Source organism: Phaethon aethereus, assembly GCF_964289735.1.
Source record: "Phaethon aethereus genome assembly, chromosome: Z".
NCBI lineage: Eukaryota > Metazoa > Chordata > Aves > Phaethontiformes > Phaethontidae > Phaethon > Phaethon aethereus.
The window spans coordinates 32115739-32138994 of record NC_138577.1 but is presented as its reverse complement, the minus strand read 5'-3'; the positions used below and the strand labels follow the sequence as shown (position 1 = coordinate 32138994).

At 34.7% G+C, this 23256-nt stretch overlaps 1 protein-coding gene across 3 annotated transcripts in view; it reads left to right on the top strand.

The window, feature by feature from the left end:
* RFX3 (regulatory factor X3) overlaps positions 1-23256 on the top strand; it is a gene marked incomplete at its 5' end in the record, with an annotated part of 61197 nt that overhangs the window by 13957 nt on the left and 23984 nt on the right. For all 3 annotated transcript variants that reach the window (XM_082013538.1, XM_082013540.1, XM_082013539.1), the window contains 4 exons: positions 5516-5774; positions 17370-17444; positions 22187-22368; positions 22921-23040. In XM_082013538.1, the coding sequence (XP_081869664.1) occupies positions 5516-5774; positions 17370-17444; positions 22187-22368; positions 22921-23040 (636 nt within the window). The remainder of the gene's footprint in view (positions 1-5515; positions 5775-17369; positions 17445-22186; positions 22369-22920; positions 23041-23256) is intronic.

The following is a 23256-nucleotide window of genomic DNA, read 5'->3' as shown; positions in this document are numbered from 1 at the left end:
TCCGGATAGAGAACATGTATATGCATAAAGCATATCAGCTATTCACTATCACAGAGGAAATTGCTTACTTTGAATTTTTGTTCTCTGGGTATAGATGCATTAATTGTTCTTTCATAGTGTGATTTTGGTCTTTGGTTTTAGCAGTTTTATTTGATAAAGGGGGATTGGTGGAAGGAAGCGATGACTTACTATCCTACCAGTTCTTACATCTCTGTCTTTAGATCAATTGAGGATTTTGTGGAAGAAGGTTATTGCTTCACTGGGATTTGATCTGTTATTAAAAAGCCCTGAATCAATATTCTGGTTATAGGAGCAGATTTCTTTGTGAGGGGGCAGGAGGTTGTATGAGACAGGGTGAGACAGATGATTTAGCCCTCTCTGTTATTATTCAACTACTGTATCATGTTCTGTTCTGTCAGTATTAGGGTATATGGCACTTACCCTTCTTCCTATTGCTTATGATACACTACCTCCAGAGGCTGTAGCAATGCATTAATTGTGATAAGACCTTCCCTCAGTGTTAGATAAAGGATTCTGTTCTTTCTAGTTCCTGTGAAGCTCACTATCAGCTTTAGGACCACAGGATTATACTAATATCTTGAAGGAGTTTGAGGATATTGTTCTGGTGTGAAATACTTTCTTGGTTTTTGTGCATGGAGGTTTTCTACCATATTGCAATACCATAGCATTATCATGAGCATATAGCTACTCTGCATATAAATAATAGTGTATCTTGAAATGTTGATTTTCATCTAGTGTTTATCGTATTTAGATTGCAGGAAATACCTTAGTTAACTACGTACCATAAAAGGCTAACTTTCATTACAGAGCTAACAGTGAAAAAATACTTACATGCCTGCCTGCTAAACTATGGAGGTAGTCCATACCAAAACCCAAGAGAATTCGGAGGCTATTATTTGATGAGTAAGACAGTAATTATTATGTTACTTTTTTGTTTAAATTAGAATTGAATTAGAAAAGAGCAAAATTGACAGAGTGGTTTTCTTGCTGGAATTAAAATGCTGTTCTTGTACAGACATTGTGAAGGGATGCTGGTATTTATTTCAAGTTACAGTATAAAAGGTATACATCTTCAAGTAAAAAAGTAGATTTATGTGCATTTTACCCAAGACTTAAATTTTCCAAGTCAGTGCCTACAGCTAGTGATAAGAATTCAGTAGTTAATTACTTATTTTGCAGGACACAGAAGTTACTGGAATGGAATTTAAAGTTAAAACCTAATTTAAAACAAACACAAACTGCACTTGAGTTAACTTGTTTGTACTTCTAACCTGATTTGAGAATTTTTATTTAAAGACACGCTGTATTTGTCAATTCCTGGGAAAGGAAATAAATCGGTTTGGTTTGTAGGGTTTTTTCCCCACTAAAAAACAGAGTAATGGAAAAATCTTTCATCAAAGCAGACATTTCTAAGACATGAATAAAACCAGCGTAAGTCTGTAGGTGATGTTTTCTAGGCAAATAAAAATATGGGAAACGTAAGTCTGTACCATCAACTACTTGATCAGAAAAAATTTGGGGCCATGATCAGCTTTTGTAAATTACTGAGACATGATAGGGTGGCAGGAACACTGGATTTATAGTGGTCAATAGATAAGATTCTTGACATTTACATAGAACCAAATCATAGGCGCAGCTGGGAATAAATGATTTCCCATGTGTACATGTGCACACTGAAAACTGAGGGAGGACAACAGCAAGGTTTACTCTTTCTGTGACATTGTTTTTGTCTCCTTTCTTCAAAGTGTTAGTGTCTTTAAAGAGACGAAAGTGTCTCTGAAAGTTAAGCTCAGTAACATTATGTTCATGCCTGTAACATAGTGCAAGACATTGCACTTAATTTCTGTGGTAGTGCTGGGGCTTAGTGAACTTAGAAATTAGTTATTTTCTGTTTTCATGTGCTAAAAAATGTAATTCTATTAACAACTTTATATCACAACTGCATGTGTTTTATTTCTAGCATTATATGTTGCAAATCATTATAAAATGTATGAAAGCAGTAAGGCATAATAGATGATGCCTTGAGCTACTGTAGCTTGCAATCCTAGTCCAACTCGTGCAGGTCTCATTAATTTCCAGTTGTGGGTTCTCAACACTGGACGCATGTTCTGGGCTTGCTTAATCTAAATTGAATTCATGCAGTGTCTGACTTTGTGTGACTTGCTCTTGGGGTAAACACCATCTAGTTTTCACAGTCTTCTGGAAACTATGATTCTGCAGCCGAACTACTTGGACTTCAAACTTATTAGTAACTCCAATGAACTTTCTAATGCCACATTCTAGTAAACACTGAATTTCAGTGCTTTGATAGAAGGTAGGCAACAGAATCTAATAGCTCCTATCTCAAGCCACAGTATATGACCAAGATGTTCTCATAAAGATCCAGAAGACTTCAGTGGCACTGAGGTTAGTCCCTAGATAATCTTTGTATGCAACTGTTGAAGGATAAAAGAGCTAGGAGTGCTTTTACAACCTTTGCAATGGGAAGGAACTGACTATATCATATATGTCAGATTATTTGAGAAAGTATTGCATGTTACCGTATGCAGTGACCTTTGAGTCACTGCTTTCCAAAACATCATCTCTTCCAGCTGTATTTTAATTTCCAGATGAATTAGTTTGTATTTTGGTTAAGCTAAAAGGCTCTTTGCTAAGTTGCAATTATTATTGCATATAATAATAATGGGTTTATCTCACTACTAACTAACCTGTTGATCTTTATTGCTAAAGATTTGCTTAATGATCTCCAATAATCAGATGTTCTAGAAGAACTTGCTGGTTGTTGGAACAAAGGGAAGAATGTGTTTCTCTTGGAATGTGACCCATTCGTGTACCCCAGTGATTGCTCTTGATCCATTGATATGGAATACAGTTACAAGCAGATGTAGGTGTTCTGATAGAATCCGTCCTTATTTAGTGACTATACATGATATACATAAACTAAACAAGATAAAATCAAATAAGCATTTGTTTTTCTCTCCCTATTCCATACCAAGTCTGTGACTTAATATTCCTGTGAAATTTTGATATCTGGGGTTTGCATTGCTTCAAAGAACTGCCTCTTCAATTCCACTTGCAAGTGAGATTTGTTCTCCACACATTTTCTGGACAGTCATTTTTCCACAGCCGTGTCCATTTCTACTGTCAACAATGGCATTATCCTTTCATTCCTTTCCTAACTGGTATCTTATATCTATACCAAGTCTTTCTTTTCTCTTACATCGCTACATTTTCCTAAATTGTCCTCTGCTGCATAGCACTGTTCACACAAATGCAACACCAACTCTGCTAGTGATTGTCCTGCTTATCACAAGATAAACAATAGCATGATGATATCACAAGGTATCACAATGATACCTTGGCTTGATAAAACAGATTATTTGGGACCTGCGCGGTACCTAAACACATATATAGGTTATTACAATGCAAACAACAACCGATTTTAACTATCCAAAAGAAATGTTAATAGATTAACTGTCCATGTGAGCATTAGTCCCTAAATGAGCTAATTTGCTTTGTTTTCAGCAGATTGCAAGGCATTTCTTTTAGACTAACTTCAAATTTGTTGCAGCTGATCTTGAGGCTTTTGAAATACTAAAAATAAAAAGGAAAATGTTTCAGTAGCTTACAGAGGGGTGAGAGTAAATAATGTAGTATGAGGCTTATGAAACATTTAGGATTTTAAAACTAAAGTTTTGGAGTTTCTGAAAGTGTCTGAAGAGGAAGAGAGAAACTATTGTAGCCATAGTTAATACAACAAAAGTTCTGACTTTGATTGTTGATAAGGTGCCTTATGTTCTTCAGTTGTTTAAAAGTAATGGTTTTCTGAAGCTAGAGGAGAAATCATTATCTCTGAATCCATTGTTTCCTAATTAATTAATCTTGTGTACGTTTTCATAATTAAAAAAAAGAAACCAAAACCAAACTGTAACTCACCATGACCTTTTCTATGTATTGATAAGAAACTAATCCCTGTCTAGATAAAGGGGAAGAAAAAAGCACCTGACTTCAAGTTCCTGGATTGGTCTATTAATCACCGATTTACTGCATAAATTGTGGATGCTGCTGCTTCTTCTTATTGTATTTTTTAGACAAAAGTGTCTGAATTTTTTTGTTGAACTCATTTAGTTGCATGGTGTTACATGATTTCATGTCTTGTTTGATTATACTGAACAAATTGGAGACTTAAGCAGAGATTTGTCATCTCTGTTTTCTCTGAATCATACTCTAAAATACATGTAAAATTTATTTATTTGGGCTACTGTGCAACTCCAAGTTAACGGAGAACTTTGAATTTCAAAATGATGTTGCCTGTTGACTACAGGCAATATGACAGCATTTCTTAAGCAGGAAAATATGCTAATTAAGAAAATTAATGGTTGGGTAGACTGATTTTTACCTTTTGACATTTCTGTTATCATGTTTGCCAAGATACAAAGCTTGGCAGTCACGAAACAGGATAAAATTTCCAAATACAGGATAAAATTTCCAAATAGACTTTTCCAAAATGAGGAATCTGGCCTTTGAAATAATACATGCTGTTTACTTAACAATTTTGAAGTATGTTGATTTGAAGTTCAAATTTAGTACATAGGAACAAATAAATATTCAAATCTATAAATGTATTAACCTATAAGACGTAATGAATCAAAATAAGTTAAGAACGTGGAACATATGATAGAATATTTCAGTAGCTAAATAGTTTGTTAGTGTAAACTGGTTAATAAGGCATGAATGTTTTATAGTTGAAAGTGATTTCAAAAATGTTGCTATTGCATACCTTTAACTTCGTTCACCTTTGTGACCTTTTTACAAGTCTTCGTTCTGTTCTGGTTTTACTTCTCAAATGCAGTTTTTTCATCGTAACATGAATTTGTGTCCAATTTTGAATCCACTCTGTAAAAATAACTGCATTTCCCCAAATGCCAGTGAACTCTGATTGCAAGCTTCAGCCAAGAACTTTAATGAATTTAAAAACAATATATAACATAGGACTATTGAACACTGGACTCTCTTAGCTGACATTTGTATGAATTGTTTGCAATTTTGCAACATGTACCGTATGCAAAATATGTAATGTCTGACTAAAATTCAGAATTTTACTGTCAGATTAAAAGAAGTTAAAACAGATGGAGCTTTATAAATTGCTTTGTAATATATTGATAATTGGATGATCTCTTTCTGCCTGTCTCCTCAATTTTTGTCATACTTCCCTTCTCTCCTCCTCTTCACATAAGACTGACAAATTTTTATGTAAGGTTTGGTGGATACTTGGTTTAACGTTATCACTGAATTTGGTATTTAGTGTTTTGACTTGATTAATTGTTTCTTAACATAATAAATTAAATTATTCTCCAAGGAGGCAGGGATTGTTTGCCAATCTTATTTGATTTGGTTATAACTATTGTACTTAGATTTCTAGAATTATAACATTTCCCTCTGCTAAAGGAACAATATAAATAATATCTTTTCCTTTTGTTTTCTTTTCTTGAAGCCGATCAACAACTTATCCTTACACAGAAACCCAGATGTACAGCCAAAACACTGGGGGAAATTATTTTGATACTCAAGGAAGTTCTGCACAGGTGACAACAGTGGTCTCATCTCATAGCATGGTGGGCACTGGAGGGATTCAGATGGGTGTCACAGGAGGACAACTGATTAGCAGCTCAGGAGGGACCTATCTGATTGGCAATTCAATGGAAAATTCTGGTCATTCAGTGACTCATACAACGCGGGCCTCCCCAGCAACAGTAAGTATTTCAGACTGATCCAAAATCTTTGAGACTAGTTTCTCAGTCACTTGATTCAGATGTTCTTGCAGACTGAAATGTTTTTTGTGACAGGATGTATAACAATATATGTTGTGAGAATAAGTAGTACATAGTACTTTTTCTAAAAAAGTAATAAATATAGATCTGTAAGTAAGATACAGGAGTAAGTATATCATGAAAACTTAAACATGAAGGCAGACCTTTCCCTTGACAGCCTGCAAATATTTACATTTCATAGGTTAAATTTCTGCATTCAAGTAATATCAGTGAATGTTTTGGGAATGCTCACGTAATAGTTTGTCTGAGCTGAATATTTGTCAGGTTTGGAACTAAAACAGCCTCCTTTAACATTTTGTATTTTTTCTGAAAACATAAGAAAAACAGTGGTGTGGAATATAACTATGTTAGATGTAAATCTAACATATGGGAAGATTATTTGTAAATCTAACATGGGGAAGACTATGGAGCAGTTGGTCTTGAGAGTGCTCACAGGGCATCTGCAGGACAACCAAAGGATCAGGCCCAGTCAGCATGGGTTCATGAAAGGCAGGTCCTGCTTGACCAACCTGATCTCCTTCTATAACCAGGTGACCCGTCTAGTGGATGAGGGAAGGGCTGTGGATGTTGTCTACCTGGACTTCAGTAAAGCCTTTGACAGTGTCTCCCACAGCATTCTCCTGGAGAAACTGGCGGCTCATGGCTTAGACAGGTTTACTCTTTGCTGAGTGAGGAACTGGCTGGATGGCCGAACCCAGAGAGTTGTGGTGAACGGCGTTAAATCTGGCTGACAGCCGGTCACAAGCGGTGTTCCCCAGGGCTCGGTTCGGGGGCTGATCTTGTTCAATATCTTTATAGATGATCTAGATGAGGAAATCGAGTGCTCCCTCAGTAAGTTTGCAGACGACACCAAGTTGGGTGGAAGTGTTGATGTGCTGGAGGGTAGGAGGGCTCTGCAGAGGGATCTGGACAGGCTGGATCGATGGGCAGAGGTCAACTGTATGAGGTTTAATAAGGCTAAGTGCAGGGTCCTGCACTTGGGTCACAACAACCCCATGCAACACTACAGGCTTGGGGAGGAGTGGCTGGAGAGCTGCCCGGCGGAAAGGGACCTGGGGTGCTGGTTGACAGCCGGCTGAACATGAGCCGGCAATGTGCCCAGGTGGCCAAGAAGGCCAACAGCGTCCTGGCCTGTTTCAGAACTAGTGTGGCTGGCAGGAGTAGGGAAGTGATCGTGCCCCTGTACTCGGCACTGGTGAGGCCGCTGCTTGAATCCTGTGTTCAGTTTTGGGCCCCTCACTACAAGAAGGATGTTGAGGTGCTGGAGCGTGTCCAGAGAAGGGCAACGAAGCTGGTGAGGGATCTGGAGCACAAGTCTTATGAGGAGCAACTGAGGGAACTGGGGTTGTTTAGTCTGGAGAAGAGGAGGCTGAGGGGAGACCTTATCGCTCTCTACAACTACCTGAAAGGGGGTTGTGGCGACGAGGGTGTTGGCCTCTTCTCCCAAGTAACTAGTGATAGGATGAGAGGAAATGGCCTCAAGTTGCGCCAGGGGAGGTTTAGATTGGATATTAGGAGAAATTTCTTCACTGAGAAGGTGGTCAGGCATTGGAGGAGGCTGCCCAGGGAGGTGGTGGAGTCGCCATTTCTGGAAGTGTTCAAAAAATGAGTGGATGTGGCACTTCAGGACATGGTTTAGGGAACATGGTGGCGCTGGATTAATGGTTGGACTTGATGATCTTAAAGGTCCTTTCCAACCTAGTGATTCTGTGAAATGTTAAATAACGTAAGTTACAGATAGGTATCTCTAACTTCCCTGCATTTGTTCATATTGTTTTCTCAATATAAGTGTAGGTGTGGTAGCTTATTTCAAAATATTTCTACTTGTTCAGAATACTGAGATACTACCTTTTAACACTTTGTTCTTTCGTATCTAAGATATATCTCCAAAGTCTGTTCCAGATTTAAGAGCTCATTGTGGAAATGTCTTGCAATGTTATGGGAAGATGCATTCTGTTACAACTGTCATAGATAATATTGTGGACACTTCAACGTAAACACAGAACTTTCTCTTAAGAGCTTTCTCAGTCAACTCTTATTTCAATTCGGAAAACGGGTTTATACCTAGTCTGTCTTTGTTGCATAGCCCTAATGAATACTTTTACATAATTCTTCTCAGTATTCTGGTTTGGGTTGTAGAGATTTGGAAGTAATGCAGAAAAGAATTATGAAACATAGAGTAAGAAGAGTTGAAAAATGTAGTAAAGGAGATAAAGCATCATGAATAATACAGATTCATCAGTACTCAAAAGGGCAATGAATTTAGGGGACTTTATTTTTTAGGATGTAATGTTAAAAATTACATTTTACTCAATGAGTAAAAATTGAATATTCTTCTATTTGGAATTATGATCAATGTTTATGATAGCAGTGGATAATTTAGATGATCTGATAGAATCTCTCTTTTTTTATTTTTTTAATTCTTAAGGTGCTTGGTATGGATAAATAGAAAATTTTTGTACAATGTAAAAAACTATTATTTCATCCAGAAACTGTGTAGTAGTATTTTCTGAGAATAAAAATTGTAATGAGACATGATTCATGAATAGTATAAGTATCAGTAAAAAGAAGTAACATGGAAGTTTTCAGCTAGCAACAGAGAATTTTATATTTAAGTTAAGAAAAAAAAGAGTGTATATTAACTTTTCCCTATATTTTACTTTAATAGAAAAACAGTTTCTGAAAAAAGCAACATTCCTCTTTCAGATTCATTTAATTAAAACCAAGACTTTAACTTGACTGTTTTCTTTTTTCCTTTAAAGTACTCTTTCACTTTACTTATTTGGAAGATATTTAATGCAATTTTTCACCTGACTTTGATTGCCAAACACAGGCAAAACAAATAATTTTCTATAGGCATAAGTAAGGAACAGGTCTTCTAGATGGAATGAAATTTGAAAGTGATGTTTCTTTAAATAGTGACATGGTAATGATATTCCTATGTTTTCTTTGTTGTTTTAAATTGCACCAGACTTGAATACAAATATTGCCTCTTTTAGAGATCATGCTAGTTTTCTTAATCAAATAAGAAGAAATGCATTTTTGTGTTTTGCATATTATGCTATAAGTTTTATTTTATTTACTGACAACAGCATTCAGTCAGTGGAATACTTAACTGAATGTGAAATCAAATGAGACTTAAATGCATCCAATAAAAACAAATGAAGAGTAGTGGACTGACTTTGAAGTTGGATATCATAGAATTATTTGAATGATAACAAAACTCTGTGCTATATTTTGCAAATTAAAAACTGTTTTGGATTTTTGCCCAAATTAAAAGTAAAATTTGCCAAAATTTAACAAAATCTAAGGTTCATGCCTTCAGCACCATCTTCCTCTTGCTTCATGTGTCAATAAAGCAGCCTGTTTAATTGCTTCAAGTAACTTCTATACTGCTGTATCAACATGTCTTTAAGAATAGAAAAAAACCACTGCTAATTACAATTACTAAATTGCATTTTTACCACTAAAATAGTTTCCTCTGTTTTTTAAGGTGCTATTTATTTTGTATAGTATAGTTCTGTAAGTATGAGACATTAGAATATATTAGAAGTACATTTCTTGCTCAGGAAGTATGACAGAAAATGATTTTAGATTTTATAATTTTAGGCTCTTGGTGTGTATGGATCAGGTGGAATATTCAAGAGTCAATCAAAACACAAAAGGTTCATCTTAAACTGCAATTTTAAAGCACCAAGTCTGTTTTAATTTTACTGGAGGACATAATTAAACTATGTAATATTTTATTTGTATTGTACCTTTAGATAGGTAGAGCTTGTTTCACTTGTGATCCTCATTTGATCTTTACCATCATAACTTCTTTTATTCTTGTATAGAGAATTTATTGGAATCGTCAAAATAACATGTATTCAGGCTAGTTTGCTAGTATAATGCTCAAAATATTTCCAAATTTTGAATTAGTTGGAGAATTTTCACATGGAGACAAAGGATATCGAAATGAGTAAGAATTTACTGACTGACACATGTGGTCAACACAAGCTCTCTTTACTTTTGCCATAGAGGTACTAGTTTTGTTCACTCTTCAATAGATAATTTCACTTGTTTTGTTGTTATTCACCTTCATTGATCAAATCACTACCTTCAGTAACAAGCAAATTAATTGTATTATTTATGTTCTCTCTTTCTGGTACATCTAGCTTAAGTTAAAAGAAACAAACAAAACCATTTCAGATTAAAAGTCAAATTTATAAAGTAAGTCCATTTTAGTAACTGTGTCTTAGATAAATTAAACCTAAAAATCTAATTTACTTTTCACCAGGTATACTATTTGGTTTCTGCAGAATTCAGTAAGAGAGACTCAGAGACTTTTTACTTTACGTCTATCTTCTTTAGTTTAATGCAATTCTGAGTTCTGTTTTGGGTTAATTAAAGAGCTAATATTTTGTTTGTAACATTTCATTCATTTTAATTTGTCAAATATTCATCTAAGAAAGCTGTCCTGCTTAAGCTATAGCAGGCAATAGCAGTGTCTTTGTAGCCAAAATATTAAGAACTGTGCACTATCAAAATTATTCCAACATGTATACGGTAGCAGTTTATGTTAGTATGCATGCAGAACTTCTGCTACCATTTTCAGTATTAATTTAATTTTCACTGATGTCACTGCTTCTTCCCATTATATCTTTTGCTGGCCTATTAAACTACTTCTCTACCTACTGGAAAGAATTTTTCCACTAAAACAAAGTTATTCAGGTTATAAGACCTCCTATACAAGATATTAGGTAGATAAACAGCTCTCCAAAATGACTGTTTTCATGTGAATATATGTGGATTGGTCAAGAATAAATTGTGATTGCACTGAAGAAGTGATTTACCCTAGCTGGATGTCTATTTGCAATGAATTTGTATGCTGAAACTCGTATGAAAAAGCAATGCTTGGTTTATTAGCAGCTATCATTAAAGAAGGGGCAGCTATATTTGAGACACTAACCTAGAAAATTGGATTGCCATGTTAATAATAAAATCTAAATCACCTTCCATTTTTTTTCCGTATGTAAATGTCTACGGACTGTTCTTGCTGTAAAACTGGATGATCTAATCAATTCATAATATCACAAGTCATAGAGTTTGTAGTAATATATGTGGTGTTATGCTTGTCAGCCAGTGAGAAGCTCCCATCTATTAGTCTTTGTTTTCTAACAAGCTTTCTGACTGATCTCCAATTTCAGTTGTCATTCATCAGTCATCACCAACCACAGGAGGTCTCCACTCATGCTGTTGCAGAAATTTATCCTATTTCAGTACAAATCTAAATGTGCATGAAAATAAAAGCAAAATTAATGTGGATATAATGTATCACCACAACTTCTTATTTTTGGTAGCAAGCACAGTGTGCAAAATTTGCTTTTAACTTTAAAGGAAGGATGGTAGCTACCCAAAATGTGTCATAATTAATGGAGGGAGAAGAACAACAACAACAAGTAAGAAGGCCTAGTGTAACTATCATGTCCTGATAAGATAAGTGTAATACTTCCACTACAATTATATTAAGAACAAAAAGTAACAAATGTTTAAATGGTCCGTTAAAGGTGGAGGGGTTATCATTTGGAAAATAGTTTGAGATGAGATTTTATTTATTAATCTCTTTCTTTGTAGAGGAACTTGTTTCCTCCTCCATTCCCCAAATTTTCTGGTAATTTTTATTTAGCTGGATCCATCTTAGCATAAAACAAACCTTTCTGATCAAATCAAAGATGCACAGATTTTTGTTAGAAAGGACTATTAGATCATTGGTCTGACCTCTTATACTGACATTTACTTACGATTTCTTCAGCTGAGCTCAATGACTTCTTCTGTGAAAAAAGGCATCCATTTCGAGGTACAAGAAGGCAGATAATATATTTTTTTCTTCTTTTAAATGAGTCATAAAAATGGTTAATCACTACTAGTGCTAAAAAAAAACATTTGTCCTATGAATTAACTGGAGGGGTGGGAAGGTTAGAGGATTTGTGGATCTTGTGCCTTTATAAACCTCTGCCTCCAAGACTTTTCCTCCTGCTTTGATTTCTCCTTCAGAGCTGTGGAGCATCGTGGCTTCTTCTCACTTCCAAAGGTTTTAGTCCAGCAATGTGGCCAAAATAACTTCAGTCTTTCTCTGCCCCTTTGAGTGCCTTGCTGCTTCACTGTAGTTTCTTGAGTTGAGACTGCCCTTTTCACAAGACAAGGAGTGTGGGGAAAAGGGAGAATGACCCTACTAAGGTCAGCCACACCTACCCTGTCTGCATTCTGGTTTCACCTGACTATGCTGTTTGTTTCTCTTCTGATGCAGTCTGGCTTCAGCTTTCAGTCATTGGCTTTTAGTGTGTTTTCTGTGTAAAAGCCCTGTAGTACCTCACAGGTTGCTTCCAGTTTTGGCAATTGAGTATCTATTCTGGTATTTGTGTGTCAAAAATCGAGATGTAGTGTTGTTAGAAACTCAATTTATTCCAATATAGCATTCCAATTATTGATTCAAAAATATTGTAAGAAACAATTTTTTTTGTCATAAGATAGTAAAAGTAAGTATCTTCTGAATCCATGAGAAGAATTTCTGTTAAATCGTTTTATTTGAAGATGCATAAGCTGGATGCAAGATGACTTACCACTGATGTTCTCATAACAGTCTTATTATCAATGGCATGGAGGCATCATCTTTCTAAAAAGGAACGGGGTTTCTTTTGTTTGTGGTTAAATACACATCTGTTCTAAAATGGCCACTCTACCTCTCTCTAAGGCTGTCTTGCCATAAATGTTTTCAAATTTAATTTTCATGATAATCTGAACTAAACTTTACTTTTAGTTTCTCAGTCTGATATTCTGGTGTGAGTAACTACAACGTGTTCCTGTGTATTTTTCAGTGTTAGGTAGAATGTGTATGTTCTAGAAGTCCTTATAATCAGCTTGACAAGGGTGGATTTTTTTGTTTTCCTTTAAGTGTTTGTAGCAAATTGTGTGGACAATACTATTTAATTTTCAAGCTTCTTTTTCCTGAGCAAGCTTGTTCTGCCTAACACAACCCTCTGGCATAAGTTTCAGAAAACAGTACAAACATACATGAATACTCTGTCCTGAAACAGAATTGAAAGCCACTGTAAATAATGCATGTTTGTGGCATCTTAAAAGAGTGAAAGCGTCACATTTTCAAAAGCCCCAAGCCCCTTTATCCTGTAGCTTCAGGTTATGTCATGATGTGTATACACCTTACTTAGGTAAGCACAGTTGTCACAAGTACCCAGGACTTAACTAGCTGTATCAAATTAATCTTTCTTGAACAAATATGATGAATTAGTAATTCCTTCATGATGGAGCATGTGGGGAAAGCTCCTTTAGAATTTCACTTCCTTTAAAGCTTAAAAGGGCAAACCTTGGGAAGTGGATAAAAGGCGTTGTGAACAGGAGGTGCCTGTGCAGTTAGAGACAGGAGCTATCTTTTTTGAACATGCTGCAACAATGTATTGAATTTTAAGATACCACCTAAAGTTGCCTGCTCTGCAGATGGTGGAGGGTGGTTTGCAGATGCAAACAGATGAAAGAAAATAAATTGTAGGATATCCAGATTAACTGTAAAATCTCAGGGCTTAAACTTCTGTTGGTTGTCTCCTTCATGTCCTGACCTCTTTAGAACAACTTACTATAAATACTTTGTGTTAATTAGTTGAATCATTAGTTAATTAGTTGAATCATGAAAAAGTACTATTTCTTTCTTCTTCCAAAGAGGAGGAAAGTTTTTTTCCAAAGGGGGTTTGGGGTAGGTATTTACTATGTCTATGCTATACACATCTGAGACTATTATACGTAATTTATTTATCTAGTAACATGTTGATGAACACCAAGACATAAACTAGCAAAAACAGTTAATAACTTCCAAATCAGTAGATCACATAAAGACTGAACATTGTAGGATTGCGGATGCATATACTGGGATCAAACTGTTGAATTTTTTAACCCCTTCAGAGATACCCTTAATCATTAACAACTGCATAGGAGCATAAGGCAGTGTTTTAGCTGGTAAACAGTCAATTGAAGGAGAAGTCTACAATCAGTTTTCATAGCTATCATGCTTTCATTTAGTGTCCACCTATGTTTATGTTACTATATGAACTGATTATCATTCCTACCAGTAGTGTAACATTTAACACGGTTTAGTAGAGATGCAGTACATTTCAGTTATCAGTCAGAATGTTGTAATAAGTAATGTTTTTGCTTGTCTTAAGAATAGAAGAAATGTGTGACTGATCACATATTCAAATAAATGAATGTGTAATTCTTGTTGTCATTTAACATTTCAGATGTATATGTAGTTAGTTGTGCCTGGAATCTGTCACTGCTTATTGCTAAAATGCAAGGGTATCAGTCTTCCTTTTGTATTTATGCAGAATGTATTTTAAATGTTAAAATTATTTTTGTATTCTTTCCACAAAATATCATAACAAAACCCACTGCATTTCCTATGTAATTAATCTGTGTATGTGCTTAAATGCTGTTTTGAATAGAGATGAAATTATGTTCAATTTTTCTGGAACCTAAATAAAAGTGCCTGTCCAAAACTTAGAACTTAAAAGCTTAAAGGAAGAGATCCTTCACATAAACAACTTTTTACTCAGGTAGGTGTTACTCCCTAACAGAGTACACACAGTACTCTGTGTCACATAGATCATCTTGAAACCCAAAAGCTTGGAATAAGAGAATAGAAGAAAATAGAATATTTCATTTGGAAGGGACCTACAACAATCATCTTGCTTAACTGCCTGAACACTTCAGGGCTGACCAAAAGTTAAAGCATGTTGTGAAGGGCATTGTCCACGTGCCTCTTAAACACTGACAGGCATGGGGCATAGACCACCTCTTCAAGAAGCCTGTTGCAGGGTTTGACCACCTTCTCTGTAAAGAAATGCTCCCTAATGTCAAGTCTAAACCTCCACTGATGACGCTTTGACCCGTTGCCACCCATCCTGTCACTGGATCCCAGGAGAAGAGATCAGCACCTCCCTATCCACTTCCCTTCCTCAGGAAGCTGGAGAGAGCAATGAGGTCACCCCTCACCCTCCTTTTTCTCCAAACTAGATGAACCCAGATGTCCTTAACTGCTCCTCACAGGACATGCTTTCCAGCCCTGTCACCAGTTTGGGTGCCCTCCTCTGGAAGCATTCAAGGACCTTCATGTCCTTACATGGTGGGGCCCAGAACTGCAGGCAGTACTCGAGGTCAGGCCGTACCAACACCGAATACAGCGGGACAACCACCTCTCTTGACCCGGTGGTTATGCCACGTTTGCAGCCCAGGATGCTGTTTGCCCTCGTGGCTGCCAGGGCACGCTGCTGACTCCTGTTGAGCCTGCTGTCAGCCAGCAGCCCCAGGTCCCTTTCGGCAGGGCTGCTCTCCAGCCACTCCTCTCCCAATTTATATTGGTGCCCGGCATCACTCTGTCCCAGGTGCAGAATCCGGCATTTGGACTTGTTAAATTTCATCCCATTAATCATTGCTCAATGCTCTCATCTATCTAGATCCCTCTGCAAGGCCCCTCATCCCTTGAGAAAGTCAACAGCACTTCCCAATTTGGTATCTTCAGCAAATTTGCTGATGATGCATTCAACTTCTGCATCCAGATCATTGATAAAAATATTGAACAGAACTGGCCCTGGAATTGAGACCTGCGGAACACCAATAGATGAAAAAAAGAAGTAGCTGGAAAGTTTCAGAAAGGGCAAGATGAACAATAGTGTCTAGAAAATCCAACGTATTTTATGCTCAAAAATAGTTAAGAAGTGATTGTATAGCCTACACAGGCAGAAGGTTTCTGTTGTTAAAGAGGTATGTATCTGTCAGATAAAGCTGGAAGTTCATTTATCAAAATTTAGACTAGGAATAATGAACAAAATAATGAACAGCAGCAAAATGAAGTAGTGCAGTAGTGGGAATGAGCAGCAGTAACTTCAGTGCTGTAATACTGCTGTGGACTAACCATTGTGGAACAAGTAACCTAAGAGTCAGAATTAGGATTTAAAGGTGTATACAGTTTCCATTGTTTGATGGTAGCATTATGTGAAGAAGGGAAATTCTGTGGCTATGCTATGTAGTAAGTTGACCTTACTGTGATGGTATTTTAAGCTTGTAGGTTTTGTCATGTGGCATGCTTTTAAAATTTTATCTTTCGTGTGTGCCTGAACACTTTGACCTTACAGTATTTTCCACTAAAGCAAGAAGAAATCAGAATACTTTTTAAAAATTATTGCCATGTAAGAGTATGTTTTCTCACATAGTAATTGTATACTTTTAATAACATACTTTTTAGGAAAAGGCTTTTGTGGCTAATATTAAACAGTTGTAAGAGAGAAATTAAGTTATTACAATAAAATAGTTGTCAATTGCCCTGTAAAAAAGGGAGAAGCTAATTTTATGTGTACAGTAAATTCAAATATCAACTGTAGTATTTTTCATTTTCTGCTATACAGAGAGTGAATTCAGTCAATATTGATAAATTATGCCACTAAAATTACGGATAGTACTGTGATATTTAGAGTAGGCTAGGGAGGGCTCATTAAAAAATGTCTACACAGAGAATGATAAGTGTTTTTAAAAGTATAAGTGGTGGTTTCCATTGCTTTCATTTTGGCCACTTAATGTAGCTAATTAATTGCATGCCTTTTCTTACTGCGCATCCCATTGTCTCTGTCAGTTTCATTGTTTTTGCACTTCTAGCTTCCCAATTAAATTACAGTTAGGCTCTGATTTTTCTTTAATGTTGTAGTTATATAACTGATCAAAATATCAATAGATATTAAAAAAGAAAAGGATGGGAATGGATGTGAGAGTATTCATACATTTGCATTTGAAGAAATACTACTTTGTATTTTAGTAGTGCTGTGTTTTCCTTTTAAAAGGCAAAATTGTTGTGAATCAATCTGTTTTTCCCAAGGCTGGATCCTGCAGTCTGTGTAACTCCTGACTTTTCATTTACTTTGACAACTGTGGATATTCAAAGGGTGCTGTCCCAGTGAAGCTACTAGTGGAAAACGTATTGAATTATTTGTGTTTGGGATTTGATTCTGTGATTCCAGAGATATGAAGTTTTATTTCTACTTCGATTCTTACTGCAAGCTGTGCATGTCTCTTTCTGATATAGTTGGAGGGAAAACAATCAGGCCTCTCCTAAAATTCTGTTTAGGTGTTTATTTATTTATTTTATTAATTATAATTTTGTTAAATAAGGGTTATTTTTATTTCAGCGCAGCTCACAAGTAAATCTACTCATTTAGTATCCTGAGCAGGTTGGAAGGTAAAATGGACTTTGAGGCTGTGATCCTGCAGCATATATGCAAGCAAAATGTCTTTCTGACCTCATTGGGGAGGTTTGTGTTTACTGGAACTCTGGAATGAGGCCTTTTAGTAGAACGTATGCCCTAGCCAGGAATAAAGGAGGCGTTTCTATTGATCTGTAAGCAACCTGTCAAAACTTCTCTGATCAGGCTTTTTTACTATCTCGTCTTGAGTCCTTTTTTTAATGACATCTATTATCAGATTGAAATGGCGATTGAGACACTGCAAAAGTCTGATGGTCTGTCCACTCACAGAAGCTCTCTTCTCAACAGCCATGTAAGTTGTCTCTTCTTCACATACACTCTCTCTTGCTTGTTCTGCATGCTCAGCCTGCCTCTAAATGTTTGGTTTATTTTATTACTACTTTTTGCTCTTAATCTTCTCATCTTAGTTGCTTTTAATCTTCTACTACATCTCCCATGGCTTTATTTTGTCAGATGAAATGTCTTTACGATATATTGCAGAGTGTTACCTGTTTCCTGTGCTCTACATCTGTGTTAAGAAAACTTAACACATTTGACTGTTTTGCAGATTATAGTGTAAATGGCAAGATAAAATTCAAATAGTTCTAAATTAGCTGACTTTTGACATTTTAAATAAAGTTGTCTACCAAGCAACATCTGTGTACCTTATATTAATTTTGGGGCATGTCAAAAGGAAGAGGAGAAACAAGCAGCATGCCTAAATAATATCTTTAGGTTATTCTTAGGTGTTTCTTCGTTTATTCTGAATAGAGAGTTTATTATGAAATAACTTACTTAAGAATGTAAAGACCCTTATGATGACCTGGAAAAAAATGAAAGAATTAGCTTAACTTGAAGTACACAAAAATGTCTTATTCAGCTGCCTTTTGCTTTGATCTTACTCTGCAAATCTTACAGTTAAGGACTTTCAATATATGAAAATAAAAGATATTTGGGTAAAAACATGATCTCCAAATATACTGATAAATCCATCGCATGTAACTTTAAAGGAAAAAGGCCCAAAGTTAATTTTAAACCTATTATGTAAAAAAAAAAATACTGCTTTCTAAGTTACTAGTCTGTCTTGAAAATTTTTTTTTCTGTTGGTATTTGTGTTTTCGTGTTTTGTATTTTTACCATATTGATTAGTTTGTATTCATCTTACCTCTCTTTTCCTTCTCAGCTTTACTAATTATATAAATTCAAATTCCTTTATTGTTTTGCAGAAGAAATTTATATTTGGTTGTGGTCTTAATGTAAGATATCAGTCCATCAGAAATCAAATAAAAATTTATGCTTTGGCAGATTTGGGTTTTGGATTTTTTTCTGTATGAGTCTGGTTATGTCAAAGTCAAAATTAGAATTGTGTTGTGGAAATCTTAAGCAAACTTTATTTTTCCTTACAAAATGCCAAAATTGAAAGCGAAAAATTGTATTACAAGAATTTATGCAAAATGTTATACAGAAGGACTTTTTGATTCTGCCTTGGATGTTTACAAAATAGTTGTTTTGAAGATAAGACAGTATCAAAAATACTATTTAAATAATAGTTATTAGGCAGATAGTATAAAAATTATTATTTAAATGTAATATCTAATGGGACTATTACTTTTTTTTGTCCTAATGTCAGAAATTTATTTTAAGATGTTAAGACTTGGAACACTTAAACTGTTAATAAGCTTGTGTTTAATCCTATTATGAAGTCCGGAATCTTGGTATAAAACCAAGAAGAATTGCAAGTTGCTGTGCCTCAGTAAACTGTTACATTCATTCCTGGTGCTATGCGCTGTTCACTAGATGTTCCTAATAATTCGCATCCAACTATCAAGTCTTATCATGAAACTTCTTTCTTGACTGTGAAGTTTTTTTCAAAATTATTCCGATAGGGATATATCTTTGACTCTGTAAGGGGGGGAAGGGAGGAAGGTCTCTGTAAATTTTTTTGTGGCAATTAATCTTTCCTAGCCTTGGTCATTTTGGAAGAATTTAATAATCTAGGTCAAACTTACTGGATGTTTTGCCTATTTTTAAAGCAACGTTTATTGTCTTTAAACTCAGAAGTTTGAAGTCATACAGTATGAAGGAACATTCAGGACAGTATGAAGGAAGTTTAAGTACAGGCTTAGTCTTTGCCTCTTTAAACTGTTTTTGGACTTCTAATGGTTTGGTTTGGCATTTATTAAAATAGTTGTGTTCAATAGGTTTTAAAATAGAATTCTAAATTGTATGTTTGATTAACTTTCACTTTGCAGACGTTATTAATTTGTGGGAACATACTAGTTTTGAGATAGGGATTTTTGCCCTATGATACCTCCAAGAGGTTTTCTAGGAACTTTTTTTTTCCTTCAACTCATGTGTGCTCATTTTAAGGAGTTTGTCACTTCTCCTCTGTTTTCTTTTCTTTCCTGATTTATTTCTGCATGAGATTGACTTATTTAATTAACGGATAGTTGAATGATTTATAAACATTGCAGCTTAATTGGAGTCACAGTCAATTTAGCAGGTCTGAGACTGTAAATATTTCATACCCTCACCCATCTTACCTATACAGTATCGTCACTACTGTGAATTGAAATATACTGAGGTGTTCAGGTTTGAATCTTTTATCTTGGTAGAAAAAAAATTTTTTTTAATTTGTTTACAATAGTTTTGTAGTGTTTGGAGATAATTTTCCTTTTAAAATCACGTATTAACTGCACTTTTTCTTCCAGGCTATAATCTAGCAAGAAATTACTTCAAGCCTTTGCTACTAAGTAACTCCATCCAGGAGCAAAAATTCTTATATTGCATTTATCTTTTTGGTTCTTTGTATGTTGAATAATGCAAGTTATGGTTGAAATAACATCTGTTAGAAATTCATATCATTAATGAATGAATTAATGATAATGAATGAAATGCACTTAAAGTGATTCTTAATAGATTAGAAGCCATCTGGAGGAAAATATCTTTAATGCTACATACAAAACTTAATTGGAAAACAATTATTTTTTGTTTGTCAGTCTTCTGGGATTGACAAAGCTTTTCCTTTTGGGGAAGACAGGAATATTTCACATTCCATATCTGTTCTGATTAAGTTATAGATTTAATAATATATGACAAATGCTATATAACTGTATATAATATAAATATAGATGCAATAATAGATAAAATGCAACAGTTGAAAGATATAATTACCTTTGTTTATGTCAGGTCATTAGTGAAGTAAGTTTAATATATTCAGTTAAAAGTTAATGTTTATGATTATACTTCTTCAGCTTTATTTCAAAATGACATGCTCAATTTTGAAGCACTTGTGCATGTTAAGACTTATAAAATAATGATATGATAACTAATACAAAGATGATGAGCTGTACTTTTCATTTTGTCTATTTGGAATGCAAAATTACCTGAAAACTGAGATAAAAATTTTATGTCTTGGAAGAATTTACAGCTTACTTCAGTATATTTTTCTAAAGCTTATGTTTAAGAAACATGGGAAAGTTAACGGGCATGTTTTCAATAAAAAGCAAATATGAAAATGGTGTTTGAATGGTCTAGAGTAAGTTTTGTAGTAAGGTTTTTGCATTTCTATTGGTGAATTTCTCGCTCTGACTAAAATATAGCTATAAAGTCAATATCTTTGTTATCATCTGTACTTTAGTACATTTCAGTTTTGTGATTAAGAAAAGGTCAGGACTGAAACATTTCATGGCTATTGTAAACTAAAATATTTCGTTTTTACATGATAATTTACACCGAACATGGTGGAACAGAATTTGTGCACTGCTCTAACAGAGTATAATTCTGCAAAGGAATAAATAACACACAGACCATGAATATCTCTTATTGTCACTCAATTTGTGTTTTGGTTATACTACTTACTGCTTTGCTGGTCTAAATTGAAAATTATTACACATTTATGTGCATATCTAGTGCATCAGATTAAAAGTTTTGTAGCAAGTGTTGAAGACACAATGTCCTCAATTTGCATTTTCACTGGATAATCAAATTAAATTGAGAGTTTTGGTAAGATCGCTGATCCTAGCAAGCTTGAATATTCACACTGTATTATTTTAGTATAAACTCTTAGGGAAACAGAGAAATAAATTTCAATCAGAAAATTAAATTTGTGAATCATTCAAGCTATATCTAAAGGAAAATTTGGGGGAGCTGAAACAATGGCAAGTACTGGGGAAAGATAAGGCAAATGTTAGCATATCGAAAAACTAAAACAGTGGAGTTTAGATGCGTTCTCAACCTGTATTATTTTTGGTCTATTTTGTCATTCTCCTATAATGTTAAATCTAGGACTATTAAATTTTCCTTTTTACTTTTTTGTATATTAGTGACAGCTAGAGGTGTTTCATGAGTGTGCACTCAATGATGTTACATAAAAAGTCTTTTCCTGCATGTCTCTAAAATTACCTATCACAATTACATGAAAAAATTAATATTTTTCCAAGAATCTTATTCTGCTCCTCCTGGAAGTCAAAGGTTACAACTGAAAGGGATTGTACTCCTAATGCTTTGTAGATGTACCAGTTACTTTTAACATTATCTAGGTTGCTTTTGTATGCAATAGCTTTTTTCTTTTATGTATCTGAGAGTAAAAAATATCCTATTCGGTTAAGTGTTGTAATGTTTTTTAACATCAGGCGAAGAAAAACGGTATAATATTCCAGGTTTATATATACATTAACTAACTATTGTTAAAGGAGTTTGTTTTCTGGAATTTATGTGAATTACATTCATGATTACTTTATTTCTTTGCAGTATTAAAAGTTTGTCTCCAAAGCATAGATACCTTTATCAAGTATTGGTGTGTGGTACTGAATCAAAAATATTTTAAGAAGTGGACACTTATCTGAGGTCACAAGTGCAATGAGTTCTGCTATTTCCTGGTAATTCTGAAGATCCTAAAGCACTGTGGTATAGCTAGCATTTCAAGAATCTGAAGAAGGAAGTAATTGTTTAATAGACCTGAAGAGTGTTTCATAACTATCATAAGTTAATATTGTATGGCTAAGATATTTTTAATAAAATAATAATGATTTTTTCTTTTTGTATGTGATATAGCTTCAATGGCTTTTAGACAACTACGAAACTGCAGAAGGAGTGAGCCTCCCAAGAAGTACCCTTTACAACCATTACTTACGACATTGTCAGGAACATAAATTGGATCCAGTCAATGCTGCCTCCTTTGGAAAACTCATACGGTCAATCTTCATGGGATTACGGACCAGAAGACTCGGAACTAGGTGTGTGTAATGAAATCCTGCACTGTAATAGAAAATATAAGTAATAATTATGAGTAAGAAACTTGTTTCCTAGTCAAAAAATAAGTAAAACGAGTATTTATATATTACAGTCATTTTCTGTCAGTTCTGTCTCTTAATGTTAAACAGGTTTATGCTTTTCCAGATATTATTATAGTTACTTCTCCTGTTTTTGACTGTTTATGTGTTTACATTTTGATAAATACACTGCAGATTTTTATCAGTACAGATAAAATGTAGCTGCTTGTTTGGAAATTACTAAGAATTGTGTTTCTCCATAACTAGATAAGGTCTATTTATTTACATTTTATTTTTCTCACTCAAGTGAATTACAAGTTAAAATGCTGGATAATATTTAAGAAAGTGAATTAATTTCCCAAAGGTGGTAAAATGACACCCATGTAAAACAGGTCTGACAGAGTCAGGCCTGATTTGTGTTTATTATTTTCCAGTCAATGTAAATTGTAAAGTAAATGTAATGTAGATGCATAAAATTAGTGTTACTATTCTCTTAAGTATTGTTTCTTCATAAAGGGGAAACTCCAAATACCACTACTATGGGATTCGTGTCAAGCCAGACTCTCCTCTTAATCGACTACAAGAGGACATGCAATATATGGCTATGAGACAACAGCCCATGCAGCAGAAACAGAGGTAAAGTGTGAAATGCACATGAGTACTTACCAGTATTTCTAGTTCATAAAGCCTTACTTTTTCTTACATGGAAAAGTTGAAATTCTACTGCAACTTTTGTTCAGCTTCTCTACTGTGAAAAATAAGTGTGCTAGATATCCTGTTGACGTCACTGAAGTTAGTTATGTCAACATGAAAGAATATTTACCTAGAAATTGTCATAAATTTGAAAAAATA